At 46.0% G+C, this 17,164-nt stretch overlaps 1 protein-coding gene across 1 annotated transcript in view; it reads left to right on the top strand.

Moving 5' to 3' along the window:
* ATPSCKMT (ATP synthase c subunit lysine N-methyltransferase) overlaps positions 1–17,164 on the top strand; it is a 45,308-nt gene extending 28,144 nt beyond the window's left edge. Inside the window, exons 3-5 of the mRNA XM_068236594.1 lie at positions 5,828–5,965; positions 12,861–12,911; positions 16,994–17,164. Of these exons, the coding sequence (XP_068092695.1) occupies positions 5,828–5,965; positions 12,861–12,911; positions 16,994–17,158 (354 nt within the window). The 3' untranslated portion in view covers positions 17,159–17,164. The remainder of the gene's footprint in view (positions 1–5,827; positions 5,966–12,860; positions 12,912–16,993) is intronic.

The raw sequence follows: 17,164 nt of genomic DNA on the forward strand, positions 1-17,164 counted from the left end.
TCCCCAGTATAGTTTCCCCAGTAGTATAGTTGCCCCCAGTAAGGGGGAAGCTTCTGGCACTTCCCCCCTCCTAATTAGCAGCAGCTTTAGATATGCGGGCAGGAGCGGGCGGAGAGGACTTACTCACCTGCTTCCTGCGTTCCAGGCGATGGCACACAGCGTCATCTGTCACGTGACGCTGGTCTCCGACTTCTCTGTCACTCACTGCGCTTCCGCTAATCAGGAAGCACAGTGGGCGGTGGAGAAGGCGGAGAGCAGCGTCACGTGACGATGACGCTGTGCGCCATCGCCTGGAATGCAGGAAGCAGGTGAGTAAGTCCTCTCCGCCCGCTCCTGCCCTCATATCTAAAGCTGCTGCTAATTAGGAGGGGGGAAGCGCCAGAAAGAGGGGACCCAGGTGAGGGAGGTGGGGGGTCCGTCCCCCCTCCCCGCCACTTTCCCCACCACCCGTCCATTCTGTGTTGCTTCCCCCTCCTGCACAGGCCTCTGTGGGAGGCCTTGGTGACACCCCCTGGGGCACCCGACACCCAGAGCGGGGAGCCCCCTGCCGCCCCATGGTAGGAACGCCACTGCCACTATGCCTTTTTTTTGTACCCCCTGTGCCTTTGTTTGTACCTCCTGTGTCTCTGTACCCCCTCTGTGCCTCCGTTTGTACCCTCTGTGCCTTCAGGTGCCTCTGTCCTGCCCTCTGCCTCTATTTGTACCCCCACCCTGTGGTGGACTCAGTTCCTCAAGTGGACTCAAACTTCCTCCATGCAGAAATGACGTCATCGCAATGGGATTGGGCCATTCATAAGTCGTGGACTATCTGTCCATTTTCTATAGCTCTCAAATTAAATAGAACGCTGCAATAACTTTAAAGTTCCCCTTGCTTCAGATCAATGAAAGTTTGTTGCAAGGATGCCTCGGCCACAATCTATAAAGCTCAAAATCAAACACAAGTCCATAGGCAGAAAATCAACATTAGCCCTACTGCTCAATAATTACTCATCTCAAATCAGGACTGCTTGGGCTGTGGCACAGAGGGTCAACTTCTCTTATCACTCCATCTCAGAATTGTGTTCCATGCTGTGCTCCATATTTCTCACTTTTGGCTATGAACCCAGAAGTCTCTGATGTATTGAGCGTGGTGTGGAACATTTAGGTGAGAAGCAGAGACACAGCAAAGTTAAAGGCCCATACACATGGGCTACAATTGTAGCTGTCGCCAGCGCACAGGGGACGTGCTGACGACAGCTAGACAACAGCTCTGCAGCAGCGACAGCTGTCTACACGTCTCTGCTACAGGGCATAGATGTGGCGGAAGCTATCGCCGAAGGGAGCATCCCCCGGCCGGATGCTCCCTTCACTTCACAGTGTTGCCTGTCGCTAGTCCGCATACACAAGCCGAGACACGTGCCGGACTAGCGACAGTTGCCGAGAGACAAGTTGCAGTAAAGGTTGGAAATTTTATTTTGCTAAATTATACAGAGTGTAACAAAATAATTCCATTTAACCAGATTTAAGGCACAAACAAGCCAACTGTTGACTGTGAACAGGTAAAACAACATTAGCTACTTCTGGTCAATGTAGTGCATGAAGAATAGCAAGTATGGACAAGATATAAATGTGGATACAAGGTATCTTCTAGTTGTGGCTATCCACTCCCTAGTATTATTCTAACGTAAATGGGAGCTAAAGCTAGAGGTATGTGGAGGCTGCCATATTTACTTCATTTTAAGCAATACCAGTTGCCTGGCTGTCCTACTGATCCTCTGCCTCTAATACTTTAAGCCATAGCCCCTGGGGGTACAAATAGAGACACAGGGAGTACAAAAAGAGGCATAGCGGGTACACACAGAGGTACAGAGGCACAGGGGGGCACCAGAGGTACAAACAGAGACGGATTACAAAGCACAGGAGGGGGGGGGGGGGGTACAAGCAGAGGCACACAGAGGGGGTACAAACAGAGGTGGGGACATAGAAGAATGAACCTACAGTCCCTATCTTGTTCGTTAACCGGGGGATTAGGGTGCAGGAAAAAAGGGTGCATGCGGCAAGTGGACAAATTGGACAAAGAGGCACCGGGGTGTAAAAACGAAGGCACAGGGAGTACAAAAAGAGGCATAGTGGGTACAAACAGAGGTACAGAGGCACAGGGGGGCACCAGAGGTACAAACAGAGACACGGGGTACAAAAAGAGGCATAGCGGGTACGCACTGAGGTACAGAGGCACAAGGGGTACACACTGAGGTACAGGAGGTACAAATAGAAGCACAGGGAGCACAAAAAGAGGCAAGTGGGTACAAACAGAAGCACAGGGGTACAAATAGAGGCACAGGGGGGTACAGACAGAGGCACAGGGTGTAAAAACCGTAGGTACAGAGGCACAGGGGTACAAACAGAGACAGAGAGGAGTTACAGAGCACAGGAGGGGGGGGAGGGTCCACAAGCAGAGGCACACAGAGGGGGTACAAACAGAGGTGGGGACATAGAAGAATGAACCTACAGTCCCTATCTTGTTAACCGGGCATTATCTGTACATTAAATAAACCAGAAACATCTCAATAGTGAAGTGAATGAAGCTAGATGAACTTTTGACCTTTATAAAAAACCTTTAATATCTCAAAAACGATAACAGATAGAATGGTGATTTTTGCAGCACAAATGAGCACAAACCCAGCACTAACCAACGACACCACTTTCGTGTCTGTACGCTGTTGTAGGGGGGCTGGGTGAACTTTTGACCTTTATAAAAAACCTTTAATATCTCAAAAACGATAACAGATAGAATGGTGATTTTTGCAGCACAAATGAGCACAAACCCAGCACTAACCAACGACATCACTTTCGTGTCCGTGTGCCTTTGTAGGGGGGCTGGGTGATGTCATTGTTTGGAAAAAGATAATTGCTATTATCTTTAAAACAAAAGCAGCACAAATGTTTATTTTTGCGGCACAAACGGGCACAAACGTAGCACTAACCAAACATGCTAGAACTTTTATTTGTGCTGATTGTAGGGGGGCCAACTTCACATAGCCAGAATCTGGGCCTGAGTTTCCTCCTATAAACACAATTAGTAAGACAAAGTGTCCTTAAAAGTAATTAGACAACAGTCTCCCCTCCCCGAGAAGGGAACCCACACAGGTTTCTTTCGGTTCATGTATTAGCATGGTATATAGTAATCACGAGCCTCCAAAAGGCAAGCTGCAACAATAACTCCAAAATATCAAGTGCACACACACACACACAATTTTGATTGACCAATCCCTGACCAATTTTTCCATCTTCTTGTAGTATGAGGGCCAACAGACTTTGCATACTATGAACAGAGGAGCTCTTATACTACATGAAAGTCGTTACATTGGTGAATACAAATTTGATGTGTGTGTACCAGGCTTTACAGCTAATACTGTACATACTGGAGGTAGTACTGGATCATCACACAATGCCACTGGTTTACTAAAAAGCAGAGAGTGACTGATTATAATGTACATACTGAGGATAGAAATGAACGACACACTGCAGCTAGTTTACTATCAGTACATGCACAGAGTAACAGCTTATACTGTACATACTGGGGGGTAGCAGAGATCAGCACACGCTGCAGCTAGTTTACTATCAGTACAGGTACAGAGTAACAGCTTATACTGTACATACTGGAGGCAGCAGAGATCAGCACACACTACAGCTAGTTTACTATCAGTACAGGCACAGAGTAGCAGCTTATACTGTACATACTGGGGGTAGCAGAGAACCGCACACACTGCAGTTAGTTTACTATCAGTACCGGTACATGCACAGAGTAACAGCTTATACTGTACATACTGGGGGTAGCAGAGATCCGCACACACTGCAGTTAGTTTACTATCAGTACAGACACAGAGTAACAGCTTATACTGTACATACTGGGGGTAGCAGAGATCCGCACACACTGCAGTTAGTTTACTATCAGTACAGACACAGAGTAACAGCTTATACTGTACATACTGGGGGTAGCAGAGATCCGGACACACTGCAGCTAGTTTTCTATCAGTACATGCACAGAGTAACAGCTTATACTGTACATACTGCAGGCAGCAGAGATCAGCACACGCTGCAGCTAGTTTACTATCAGTACATGCACAGAGTAACAGCTTATACTGTACATACTGGAGGCAGCAGAGATCAGCACACGCTGCAGCTAGTTACTATCAGTACATGCACAGAGTAACAGCTTATACTGTACATAATGTACATACTGGAGGCAGCAGAGATCAGCACACGCTGCAGCTAGTTACTATCAGTACATGCACAGAGTAACAGCTTATACTGTACATAATGTACATACTGGAGGCAGCAGAGATCAGCACACGCTGCAGCTAGTTACTATCAGTACAGGCACAGCGTAACAGCTTATAATGTACATACTTGAGGCAGCAGAGATCAGCACACGCTGCAGCTAGTTTACTATCAGTACAGGCACAAAGTGACCATTTATACTGTACATACTGGGGGCAGCAGAGATCAGCACACACTGCAGCTAGTTTACTATCAGTACAGGCACAGAGTAACAGCTTATACTGTACATACTGGAGGTAGCAGAGATCAGCACGCTGCACCTAGTTACTATCAGTACAGGCACAGAGTAACAGCTTATACTGTACATACTGGAGGCAGCAGGGATCAGCACACACCTCAGCTAGTTTACTAAGGCTCCATTCACACTTGAGCAGGAATCACGTGATTCCCGCTCATCGCAAAACGCTAGCGGTTTTTAAAAACCGCTAGCCCATATAAGCCTATGGCAGTGTTCTCGCCGGACACAGTACAGAGGCTGAAAGTGTAAGGATAGCCTATACATCCTCCAGGTAAAGTATATCTTTTAAGTATATTTTTTAACTCCCCTTTCCCCTCAGGTTTAGTGTAAAAATTGAATAAGGGTGCTGCTGGTGAGAGAATTTGGGGTTTGTTGGGGGAGGGGGGTTTATATAAAAGCAGGAGGGCTGATTAGGGGTGCAGGCAGCAGGTGGGTAACAGCAGTTCATCATTGAAGGTTGGGAAGAAGGTGTGAGAATTGGCTGAGGTCTGTTATTTTGGTGTAGATAAATGGGGTCTGCACATTGGGCAGGATGGAGAGATGTTAATAGGGTTAATGCAGAGGGGATGGAGAGGTAGTGACTGCTACTCACTTCTTCTGGACTGTCCTGCTCTGCTCTCTTCTGTGACGTGCGGGAGGCGGAGCTTAGCTCGATGTAGCTGGCCAGCATGGATCCTCTCCCACACCTGCCGATGTGCAGTACATTGTGGTGGAGGCAGAGGGGCGGGGCTAATGCTGTCTGGGGGTGTGGCTTATGATGCGGGCTGTCCAGACTCCAGAAAAGAATCCTCTCGGCTCTCCCCCATCCGCCCGCTGTACAGTGAATTGTGTGTGTGTGTGTGTGGGGGGGGGGGGGCTGGCTCGCAGAGTGGAAACAGGAGCCTGAAAGCGCGCCTGTCAGCTCTGTTGCGGGCAAGGTGAAGAAGAGCTATTAAAAATGTAATGTTATTGTACGGCAGACACCGCCTTCTGACAGGCATGCCGCCTCAGGCAACGGCTTGTACTGCCTGTGCCTCCAGGCGCCCCTGTTTATAACTAGGCCTCTGGATGTAAATTGGCTTTTTGACAAAATTAGTAAAGAGCGTCAATGCACATACTCATTATATCACAAGAAACATTTCAAAATATTTATTTAAATCTGAAGTAGACATTCTGGGCTTGGAGAGGGTATTTGTAATTGGTTTGCTGGAGTTCTGTTTTAAGAAATTGTCTAAATCTAATGAAATAATTAATGACTGGTTCCTTTTAACTACTGTATATATTTTGAAGGTAATTGCTGCTGCAAAGGAAGGCTTTCAAGGCACTGGTTATGAAATAAATCCATGGTTAGTGTGGTATTCACGATACAGAGCATGGAGGGATGGTGTGCACCATAATGCAAAATTTTACAGAACAGATTTATGGAAGGTAAAAAAAGCATACTACTTTTACTAGTCAATGTTTTATTTAGTAGACCATATGATTTTAATGTTCTAGAAATATAGCATATAATAGTGAAATTCATAGTTACATTACAAATTATGTGAGATTTGCATAGGATTTTTCTTCTCCTATTTGGATTTATTTGGATTTATCTCTACACTGCAAAGCACTGCTAATTTTCCTACAGACCATAAAAAATGTCTGGCGCCTGGGTTGTCTTCTTTAAAGCGGTATTGTCACTATAAAAAAAATCAAATTTCAACAGCAACTGGTCTGAGTGTATTAAGTGATAAAGATGCTAATCCTGCATTCAAAACGTGCAAAACTTTTTCTGCTGTTATGGTTTGTAGTTATCACATACTTTAGGAGCACTGACCCTAGTGCCAAAGAGTTGAATGCTGGAAGTTCTTTTTATCTATAATATATTCCTCCTCTTCCAATTATTTCCCTACCTAGTTGCTTATCAGAAACACCCTCGGATTACTTGTGTTTACAAGCAAGGCTGAGGTGACTCAGTGATTGGATGTGTAAATTAAAAAAAAGACAGTGCAGTTGTTAGTATACACCTCAGTGGGAGTGTGTGAAGACTCTGGAAGGAGGGCGGCTAATGAATACACAATGAGCAAAAGAAGGGAGGGGGAAAAACAAGAGTCAGGGAGGATATGATGTCAGCATTAGCTTGGCAAGATGGCCACTGCCTAGAATAGGATTTTCTGCTTTTCCTTTATAAAATTTACAGGAATCATTACGTGGATAGCACAATACATCTGTTATGTAAGTTGAAATACGGTAGTATTTATCTACTTATATATGTGTTTTTTATTTCTCGGTTAGCATGGGTGTTGCTTGTTCTTAAAATATTAATGTAATTGTTTTCTTCCACATGTCTAAACAAGGCAAGGTCCACCGGCGTACCTACTGGGGATGCGACCCCATCAGCCGCAGGGGGGCCCAGGGCCGCTCTAGGGCCCGCTCACTGTGCACGGGGAAGCGACGCCGCCGCCCGCCCGATTCTGGACCCCACACAAGGTGCTCAACTGGCCGCAGCGTCTAATAGACGCTGCGCTAGTTCATTCCACGCAGCCCCGCCCCCGCTCCAGCAGCCTGCATATTCCTCCGGCAGGCAGAGCAGGGCTACGGCAAGATGGCTGCTGAAGAAGCTCTGCACTGGAGACTGTGTCTCCAGTACAGGGCTTCGGCAGCCATCTTGCCGTAGCCCTGCACTCTGCCTGTCAGCGCGGGAGATGTGCTGCAGTGCACAGGAGGATCATCGGGAAGCTGCGCACCAGAGGCCAGGAGAGACTCCTGACAGGTAAGTGAATTGTTTTTCTTTTTACAGGGGCATTTTTTTTTCTGGTGACTGCTGCCCACATTAGGATTTTCTGGTGACTGCTGCCCACATTAGGATTTTCTGGTGACTGCTGCCCACATTGCGATTTTCTGGTGACTGCTGCCCACATTGCGATTTTCTGGTGACTGCTGCCCACATTACGATTTTCTAGTGCCTTCTGCCCACATTGCGATTTTCTGGTGACTGCTGCCCACATTACGATTTTCTAGTGCCTGCTGCCCACCTTACGATTTTCTGGTGACTGCTGCCCACATTAGGATTTTCTGGTGATTGCTGTCCACATCGCGATTTTCTGGTGACTGCTGCCCACATTAGGATTTTCTGGTGACTGCTGCCCACATTGCGATTTTCTAGTGCCTGCTGCCCACATTGCGATTTTCTGGTGACTGCTGCCCACATTAGGATTTTCTGGTGACTGCTGCCCACATTGCGATTTTCTGGTGTCTGCTGCCCACATTGCGATTTTCTGGTGACTGCTGCCCACATTGCGATTTTCTAGTGCCTGCTGCCCACATTGCGATTTTCTAGTGCCTGCTGCCCACATTGCGATTTTCTGGTGACTGCTGCCCACATTGCGATTTTCTGGTGGCTGCTGCCCACACTGCGATTTTCTGGTGAACTCTGCCCACATTACGATTTTCTGGCCCACATTACGATTTTCTGGTGAACACTGTCCACGTTACAATTTTCTGGTGAACGCTGTCCACATTACGATTTTCTGGTGAACGCTGCCCACATTACGATTTTCTGGTGAACTCTGCCCACATTACGATTTTCTGGCCCACATTACGATATTCTGGTGAACGCTGCCCACATTACGATTGTCTGGTGAATGCTGTCCACGTTATAATTTTCTGGTGACTGCTGCCCACGTTACAATTTTCTGGTGACTGCTGCCCACGTTACAATTTTCTGGTGACTGCTGCCCACGTTACAATTTTCTGGTGACTGCTGCCCACGTTACAATTTTCTGGTAACTGCTGCCCACATTACGATTTTCTGGTGAACTGTGCCCACATTATGATTTTCTGGCCCACATTACGATTTTCTGGTGAACTTTGCCCACATTACGATTTTCTGGCCCACATTACGATTGTCTGGTGAAATGCTGCCCACTTTACAATTAATTTACAGTGAAACTCTGCCCCATTACGATTATTTGGCACCTATGGGGGGGGGCCCATCCAAATATTCGCAGGGGGGCCCAGTGATTTCTAGTTACGCCCCTGGCAAGGTCCACCCCTTTCAAGTTGCAAGGCACCCTGGATGGATTTACAAATTAATTTAGTTACAGTGTTTCAAACATACGAAGCTGCTTCCCTGCACAAAATATTCAGTGCTGTTTTTATTAGATTTTTTGTTTGTTACAGTATTGTATAAACTGTTGCAATTTGTTCAATACAAATTAAAAATACAGAAAAAGAAAAATTTAAAAAACTTTGTACTAGATGTCCAAATCCAGAGTTGTCTGAAAGTAATTGATTTATCCGCATTTCACTATGTAGAACACTCTACTCAACTTACAGACCAATTCACCTTACAAACAACCTCCCAGTACAGAACTAATTGAAAAGGGCGCCTGGAAAGAAGGGCACCTGGTGTAGCCCATATATTCCAAATTCGGCTATCAAGGGCGCCTGGTGTAGCCCATATACCAACTTCGGCTACAAAGGGCACCTGGTGTAGCCCATATATTTCAAATTCAGCTACAAAGGGTGCCTGGTGTGGCCCATATATGCCAAATAGGGCTACAAAGGGCGTCTGGTGTATCCCAGTATGTCAAATTCGGCTACAAGGGGCGCCTGTTGTTGCCCATATATGCCAAATTCGGCTACAAAGGGCTCCTGGTGTAGCCGAAAAAGCTAGTTTTCGTTTATAAAAAGGATGCTGTTATAGGCAAAATTTGTTGGGCTATAAAAGGGCTTTAAATATAGCTGAGAAAAGTGATTACTATGACCTAATTTCTCCCTACTCTCACACAAAACTCTCCCCTGATGATGCCTAACCCTAACCCCTGCCGTGTGGTCCCTAACCCCTCCCTAGTGGTGCCTAACCCTAACCCCTCCCTGGTGGTGCCTAACCCTAAGACAGCTCCTGGTGATTACTATGACCTAACTTCCTACTCTCACACAGAACCCCCCCCCCTGGTGGTGCCTAACCCTAAGACCCCCCTGGTAGTGCCTAACCCTAAGACCCCCCCAGGTGGTGCCTAACCCTAAGACTCCCCTGGTGATGCCTTAACCCTAAGTCTTCCCTGGTTGTGCCTAACCCTAAGACTCCCCTGGTGGTGCCTAAGACTCCCCTGGTGGTGCCTAACCCTAAGACTCCCCTGGTGGTGCCTAACCCTAAGACTCCCCTGGTGGTGCCTAACCCTAAGACCCCCCCCCCCCAGGTAGTGCCTAACCCTAAGACTCCGCTGGTGATGCCTAACCCTAAGACTCCGCTGGTGATGCCTAACCCTAAGACTCCGCTGGTGATGCCTAACCCTAAGACTCCCCAGGTGGTGCCTAACCCTAAGACTCCCCTGGTGGTGCCTAACCCTAAACCCCCCTAGTGGTGCCTAACCCTAAGACCCCCCCCCCCCCCCGCTTGTAATGCTTAATCCTAACCCCCCTGCACCCCCAAATCAAAAATCTTTGCTACGAAAGGGTGTCCTTTTGTAGCAGAATCAAAAACCTTGTAGCCGAAAACCTTGTAGCTGAATAAAAAATAGGGGCTACAAAGGGGCACCCTACTGTAGCCGAAAACCTTGTAGTCGAAAAAAATATGGGCTACAAAGGAGTGCCCTACTGTAGCCGAAAGCAGCCAAATAAAATATGGGCTACCAAGGGGCGCCCGCTTTTAGCCTACATTAAAACTTGGACGCTCTTTTCACCACCGATATTTGCAGAAATAACATTGATGTCTATGGAGGTATGTACTTATGTATGTACTTACTATGTAAGTAGATGACCGCCTGTATTTGGGAAGGCAAACAAACAAAAATTGAGAGGAGATCCCTGCATTCCCTATTTCGATTTTATAGAACAGTACACAGTCTCTACAAAAATGATTTTTGAATCTGCTGCCAGGGATTGCCATTAGTCTATTGAACCGATCAATGGGAATCCCTGTCAGAGATGCTATACTCTTGGCTTGCAAGAAGTACTGTGTAAAAAAGTTCATGTGACCAGGACTGGTTGCAGATCTGTAGATTCAAAATTAGTTCAAAAAGTGCCCACCCCCCCGCCCCCCATTTATTATGTATTGTTATGTGTCGGGTGCTGTCCTGAGATGCCCCAAGATTAATGCATTTAAACTTCCTAGTGGTATTGTCTTTTCAGGGAATCAGTGTAACGATTGTGGAACTTCCTCCGTGATCAGCGCACAACGCATGCGCTGCCACGGCGGAAATCCTCCACAAGCGTATAATTGCAGGAACCCAGCAAAAGGTGCTACGCACCCGTAGAGGGAAATTCCTATCGGCAGATGGTGTTGGGGAGTGCAGAGGAACCAATCCTCTGTACCTCCACAAATGCCAGACAGGAATTGTACGAAGCGCAGAACGCAATCGCAAGAGAAGCGATTGCGAATGAGAACGAGCAAAGGGACAGGTTGTATGTGTGTGCGCTAACCTAGTCGCCAACCCGCGACGGTGCACACACCACAGCAGATATGAAGCAGGAACGCGATCGCGAGAGGTGCGATCGCCAGACGTGACACAAGGCTACAGCAAGGCAGAGCACGAGAGTAGCAAAGGCACAGCAAATCATACAACGAGAAGGTAAAGTAAACAACAAATGCTAACTGAACGCGGACACCGCACTCATTCGCAACAGTGCACGCGTTCGTGCGCGGTCCCCGCGTGATAAGCACAACAGGGACAAGCACGCCTAACTAACCACCGACAGACAAACATGAAACAGAGGACGCGAGCGCTTGCTTAACGGTTACCTCACCGAGCCTCCAGCAAGCGTTCGTAGCAGACAAGACAGACACACGAAAACAGGAACAAGCGAGAGACAGGATCCACAGCACTAGCAGAAAGAGGCCAGTGCGATCCAGGGAGACAGAACAGAAGGATCCACAGCACTAGCGCAGGATGCTAGTGCGATCCAGGTACAGAGTAGCAGAACAGAAGGATCCACAGCACTAGCGCAGGATGCTAGTGCGATCCAGGGAGACAGAATAGAAGGATCCACAGCACTAGCGCAAGATGCTAGTGCGATCCAAGGAGACAGAACAGAAGGATCCACAGCGCTAGCGCAGGATGCTAGTGCGATCCAGGGAGGCAGAATAGAAGGATCCACAGCACTAGCGCAAGATGCTAGTGCGATCCAATGAGACAGAACAGAAGGATCCACAGCGCTAGCGCAAGATGCTAGTGCGATCCAAGAGAGACAGATCAGAAGAGATAGCTGGTAGCAACCGCTGCACCAGCTATACTCCAAGAACAGAGATCAGAACGATTTCCTGTCGACCACCGCTGGGACAGGACAATCGCAACAGAACAAACAAAACAGATAAGCAATCCTAACTGCACTAGGGAAACCTGCCTAGCGCAGTTTCAGAAATTACTCTAAGCTGATCTTCAAACAAAGAGTAAGGCTGACACTCCTCCAGGAGTGTTTCACAGGAAGGAATCCTTATGACCAGCCAAGCATTGTGGGAAACACATAGTACTTATAGTACACGCCTCCAATGAATGTGGCCAGGCAATTTGCATGACAACGTATGTCCTGCAGCATGCAAACCTAAACAATGGTCAAAAAGCTGCCTGCCTGCACAGGCAGCTGAGCAGATCATTACAAACAGAAGGACAGTTACCTTTAGTTTCCAACTTTTATAATGATACTTTGTTATAAAGCATTGATCATTTGCGGTTTCCTCTTTCTGTGAACTGTGGTGGTGAGTGGTGGTGCCCCCTCCATATTTACACTAAAACAAATCTAGGTTGCGTTCCATTACGATCGCACAGCCATCTGCGGTAAATGATGTGAATGGGGCCTAAGACTTGAGTCAGAAACATCTGATCTTCATGCTTGTTTAGCGTCTAAAGGTCCGTACACACGACTGATGGAAGGCAACGACGGGTCCGTCGTCACCTCCCGGCGGATCGCTCAGAAACAGCCTTATCAGTCCACCGACAGACTGTACACACGCTGTACTGTCTGCTGAAAACACGCCCAGCGGGAGGTGACGACGGACCTGTCGTTGCCTTCCATCAGGCATGTGTACGGACCTTTAGGCTAAAACTATTATAAGCAGATGATTAGCAGAACTGTTAGGCAACTGGTACATCACTTCAGAACAGTGAGAGTACCCATTTAAAGTATTCCTTTTTCTCCATACACGAACCAGACATCTCTAAGAACTGCTGATTTGCAACACACCTCTGGCTAATATAAAATGTATAATAATAATAATATGTAATGATTCTGTGTAGTGAAGCTCTTGAAGGGATACTGTTGCATACTGACATTTCTTCTTCCATTTTGTTTATATTTTAAACCAGTTTTGTTAATTTAGAAACTTTTTTTTTCTTTATAGGTCAATTTCTCACAATACACAAATGTTGTTATTTTTGGTGTGCCACAAATGGTAAGGTTCCTTTTTAACATATGTATTTTGCACCGTTGTTATGCTAATTGTATGGTATTCTGCTGTTATGTATAATACTCGTGGAAAAAAAAAAAAATCGGAGAAAAACATTTTGAACTTTTTTGAAGTTTCTGTATCAATAGCTCATGACATTGGATCTTCACTGAAATCGTAATAGTAAAGCAGCAATAACCTAATGTTGATTCACTCTATTCATTAAGTTTTGATGTACAAATGACAATAACAGTAAACAAATGATTAAACTAGTACAACCATATTACATCACAAAGTTGGGGTATTAATAGTGATTAAACATGACCATGTTGTAATAGTTATAGCATATATATATATATATATACATATATATATATATATATATGTTTGCAAAAGTATTCGGCCCCCTCGAAGTTTTCCACATTTTGTCATATCACTGCCACAAACATGAATCAATTTTAATGGAGTTCCACGTGAAAGACCAATACAAAGTGGCATACACGTGAGAAGTGGAACGAAAATCATACATGATTCCAAACATTTTTTACAAAAAAATAACTGCAAAGTGGGGTGTGCGTAATTCTTCAGCCCCCTGTGGTCTGAGTGCAGTCAGTTGCCCATAGACATTGCCTGATGAGTAGCACGGTGGCGTAGTGGTTAGCTCTCTCGCCTTGCAGCGTTGGGTCCCTGGTTCGAATACCAGCCAGGGCACTATCTGCAAAGAGTTTGTATGTTTTCTGCGTGTCTGTGTGGGTTTCCTCCGGGCACTCCGGTTTCCTCCCACATTCCAAAAACATACGGATAAGTTAATTGGCTCCCCCTAAAAAAATTGGCCCTAGACTACAGTACTTACACTACATAATATAGACATATGGCAATGGTAGGGATTAGATTGTGAGCTCCTTTGAGGGACAGTTTGTGACAAGATATATATATATATATATATATATATATATATATATATATATATATATATATATACACTGTACAGCGCTGCGTAATATGTCGGCGCTATATAAATACTAAATAATAATAATAATAATATTGACTTAACAGAGTGCACCTGTGTGTAATCTAATGTCAGTACAAATACAGCTGCTCTGTGACAGCCTCAGAGGTTGTCTAAGAGAATATTGGGAGCAACAACACCATGAAGTCCAAAGAACATACCAGACAGGTCAGGGATAAAGTTATTGAGAAATTTAAAGCAGGCTTAAGGTAGCGACACACTGGTCGATTTGCCATCAGATTCGACCAACAGATAGATCCCTCTCTGATCGACTCTGATCAGAGAGGGATCGTATGGCTGCCTTTACTGCAAACAGATTGTGAATCGATTTTAGCCTGAAACCGATTCACCATCTGCTGAGCTGCCGCCTGTACCCCCCCCCCCCCCCCCCCACCCGCATACATTACCTGAAGCCTGGTCCCGGGCATCTTCTCCGCATCACAGCATCCGCGTATAACTTTCTGTCACTCCAGTGACAACGGAAGTTTAAATAGAGCGCCCTCTATTTGTACTTCTGCTGTCACTGCAGTGACACAGGAAGTTATACACGGATGCCGTGATGCGGAAGGTGATGTTAAGGAGATGCCAGCCGGGAGCCGGGAGGTGATGCGGAGAAGATGCCGGGAGCCAGCTTCAGGTAATGTATACCTGCGTCGGTCGTACGCCGCTAGCGATGCGCTCCCTACCCGCGGGCGATCGACGGTAATTTCCCGCACAGAGCGATCGACGGGACCGATCTATTTCGGGACGAAATCGATCGAAGTTTAGCGTGAACGATTTGACAGCAGATTCGATCCCAGTGATCGAATCTGCTGTCGATCGGCGGGTAATCGGCTAGTGTATGGCCAGCTTTAGGCTACAAAAAGATTTCCAAAGCCTTGAACATCCCACAGAGCTCTGTTCAAGCGATCATTCAAAAATGGAAGGAGTATGACACAACTGTAAACCTACCAAAACAAGGCCGTCCACCTAAACTCACAGGCCAAACAAGGAGAGTGCTGATCAGAAATGCAGTCAATAGGCCCATGGTGACTCTGGACGAACTGCAGAGATCTACAGCTCAGGTGGGGGAATCTGTCCATAGGACAACTATTAGTCGTGCACTGCACAAAGTTGGCCTTTATGGAAGAGTGGCAAGAAGAAATCCATTGTTAACAGAAAAACATAATAAGTCCCGTTTGCAGTTTGCCACAAGCCATGAGGGGGGGAACAGCAAACATGTGGAAGAAGGTGCTCTGGTCAGATGAGACCAAAATGGAACTTTTTGGCCAAAATGCAAAACGCTATGTGTGGCGACAGTGGCGGAAAACTAACATTGCACATCACTCTGAACACACCATCCCCACTGTCAAATATGGTGGTGGCAGCATCATGCTCTGGGGGTGCTTCTCTTCAGCAGGGACAGGGAAGCTGGTCAGAGTTGATGGGAAGATGGATGGAGCCAAATACAGGGCAATCTTGGAAGAAAACCTCTTGGAGTCTGCAAAAGACTTGAGACTGGGGCGGAGGTTCACCTTCCAGCAGGACAACGACCCTAAACATAAACCCAGTGCAACAATGGAATGGTTTAAAACAAGATCTGAAAACTGCTGTTCACAAACGCTGTCCATCTAATCTGACTGAGCTGGAGCTGTTTTGCAAACAAGAATGGGCAAAGATTTCAGTCTCAAGATGTGCAAAGCTGGTAGAGACATACCCTAAAAGCCTGGCAGCTGTAATTGCAGCAAAAGGTGGTTTTGCAAAGTATTGACTCAGGGGGCTAAATAATTACCCACACCCCACTTTGCAGTTATTTTTTTTTTTTGAATGTTTGGAATCATGTATGATTTTTGTTTCACTTCTCAGGTGTACACCGGCACTTTGTATTGATCTTTCACGTGGAATTCCAATAAAATTGATTCATGTTTGTGGCAGTAATATAACAAAATGTGGAAAACTTCAAGGGGGCCGAATACTGTTGCAAACCACTGTGTACGCACGCACGCACACACACACACACACACACCCTTATGAGCAAAGATCTTCTATTAACTATTAAATGTGAACATAGTGTAAAGAGGGAGAAATTTCAAGCTTTCACATGTTCCATGGGTCATATAATACTAAATGGAGTGGCAAGTCAGTCATCCACCCTGCAAGTCAATGTAATTTGAATGAAAAGTAGAAGGCGTAAAGCCAAGTGTGGGCACTGCAGCTTTAGCAGGAGGGTTGCGGCTGCAGCTTCTGGGGCCGGTCGGTCAACCGTGCCATGCGTGCTCTCACATACAAGATGCAGTATGTTAAATGGAAGAAGAGAAGCAAAGGTCGGCACTGCAGGCAAATTCCAAGATAAAAATGCTATCAGCAGTATGAAAGGTATTCTCCAGCGCAACAAATACAATCATAGTTGCACATACCGGCCCTAGGTGGGCAGCCAGTGGGTGGTGGTGCAGGGCACAGGTGCTAGCCTCCATAGAAGCTCATCTTTGCACGAAACAGCCATCAGTCTTGTGCCTGCAGGAATGTCTAAAAACCGTGCTCAGTGTGTCCAACACAGAGATGTCCCCTCTGTATACATCGCCGGCCAGCTGGCCAACAGCTATATAGGAAAAATACATTTCTTGTGCATTTACTGTGGGACAAATGTACATCTTATGTGTATTTTATTTTTTTAAGAATGTAAATTGGGGTTAGGTAAGGTTAAAAAAACAACAAAACACTTTTTCATTTCTAAAGATAAAATAATAAAAATAATTTGGTCCTTAGCAGATCTGAACAAAACACAGAGGAGGAAGGACATCAGCAGTTTTAAAGAAGTAATGTTGTAACCATCATGGAGGGACATAGTGGGCCAGAGGTGACACAGAGGGGACACGAAGCACGGGGGGGGGGGGGGGGGATGGGGGGCACAGAGGAGACACTGGGAACAGTGATGGCACAATGTTTCCATTTACATAGAAATTCAGATTGAGGATGAACCTACAGTCCCTATATCTTTTGTTAACCAGGGACCAACTGTACTTTTTTTCTGACTATGTCTCCTTTGAGGTAAAAAGTTTATTTTTAACTTCTTGTATATTGTTTCATTTTCTGTCTTCAGATGCCTCAACTGGAAGAAAAGCTTCAATGTGAATTGAATGAAAGTGCTAGAGTTATTGCCTGTCGATTCCCTTTTCCAAGTTGGATCCCAGACCACACATTTGGAGAGGGTGTGGACACTGTCTGGGTATATGACTTAAAAACACTAAAAATAAACACTTTATGAACTCAA

The sequence above is a fragment of the Hyperolius riggenbachi genome, chromosome 5, assembly GCF_040937935.1.
Source record: "Hyperolius riggenbachi isolate aHypRig1 chromosome 5, aHypRig1.pri, whole genome shotgun sequence".
NCBI lineage: Eukaryota > Metazoa > Chordata > Amphibia > Anura > Hyperoliidae > Hyperolius > Hyperolius riggenbachi.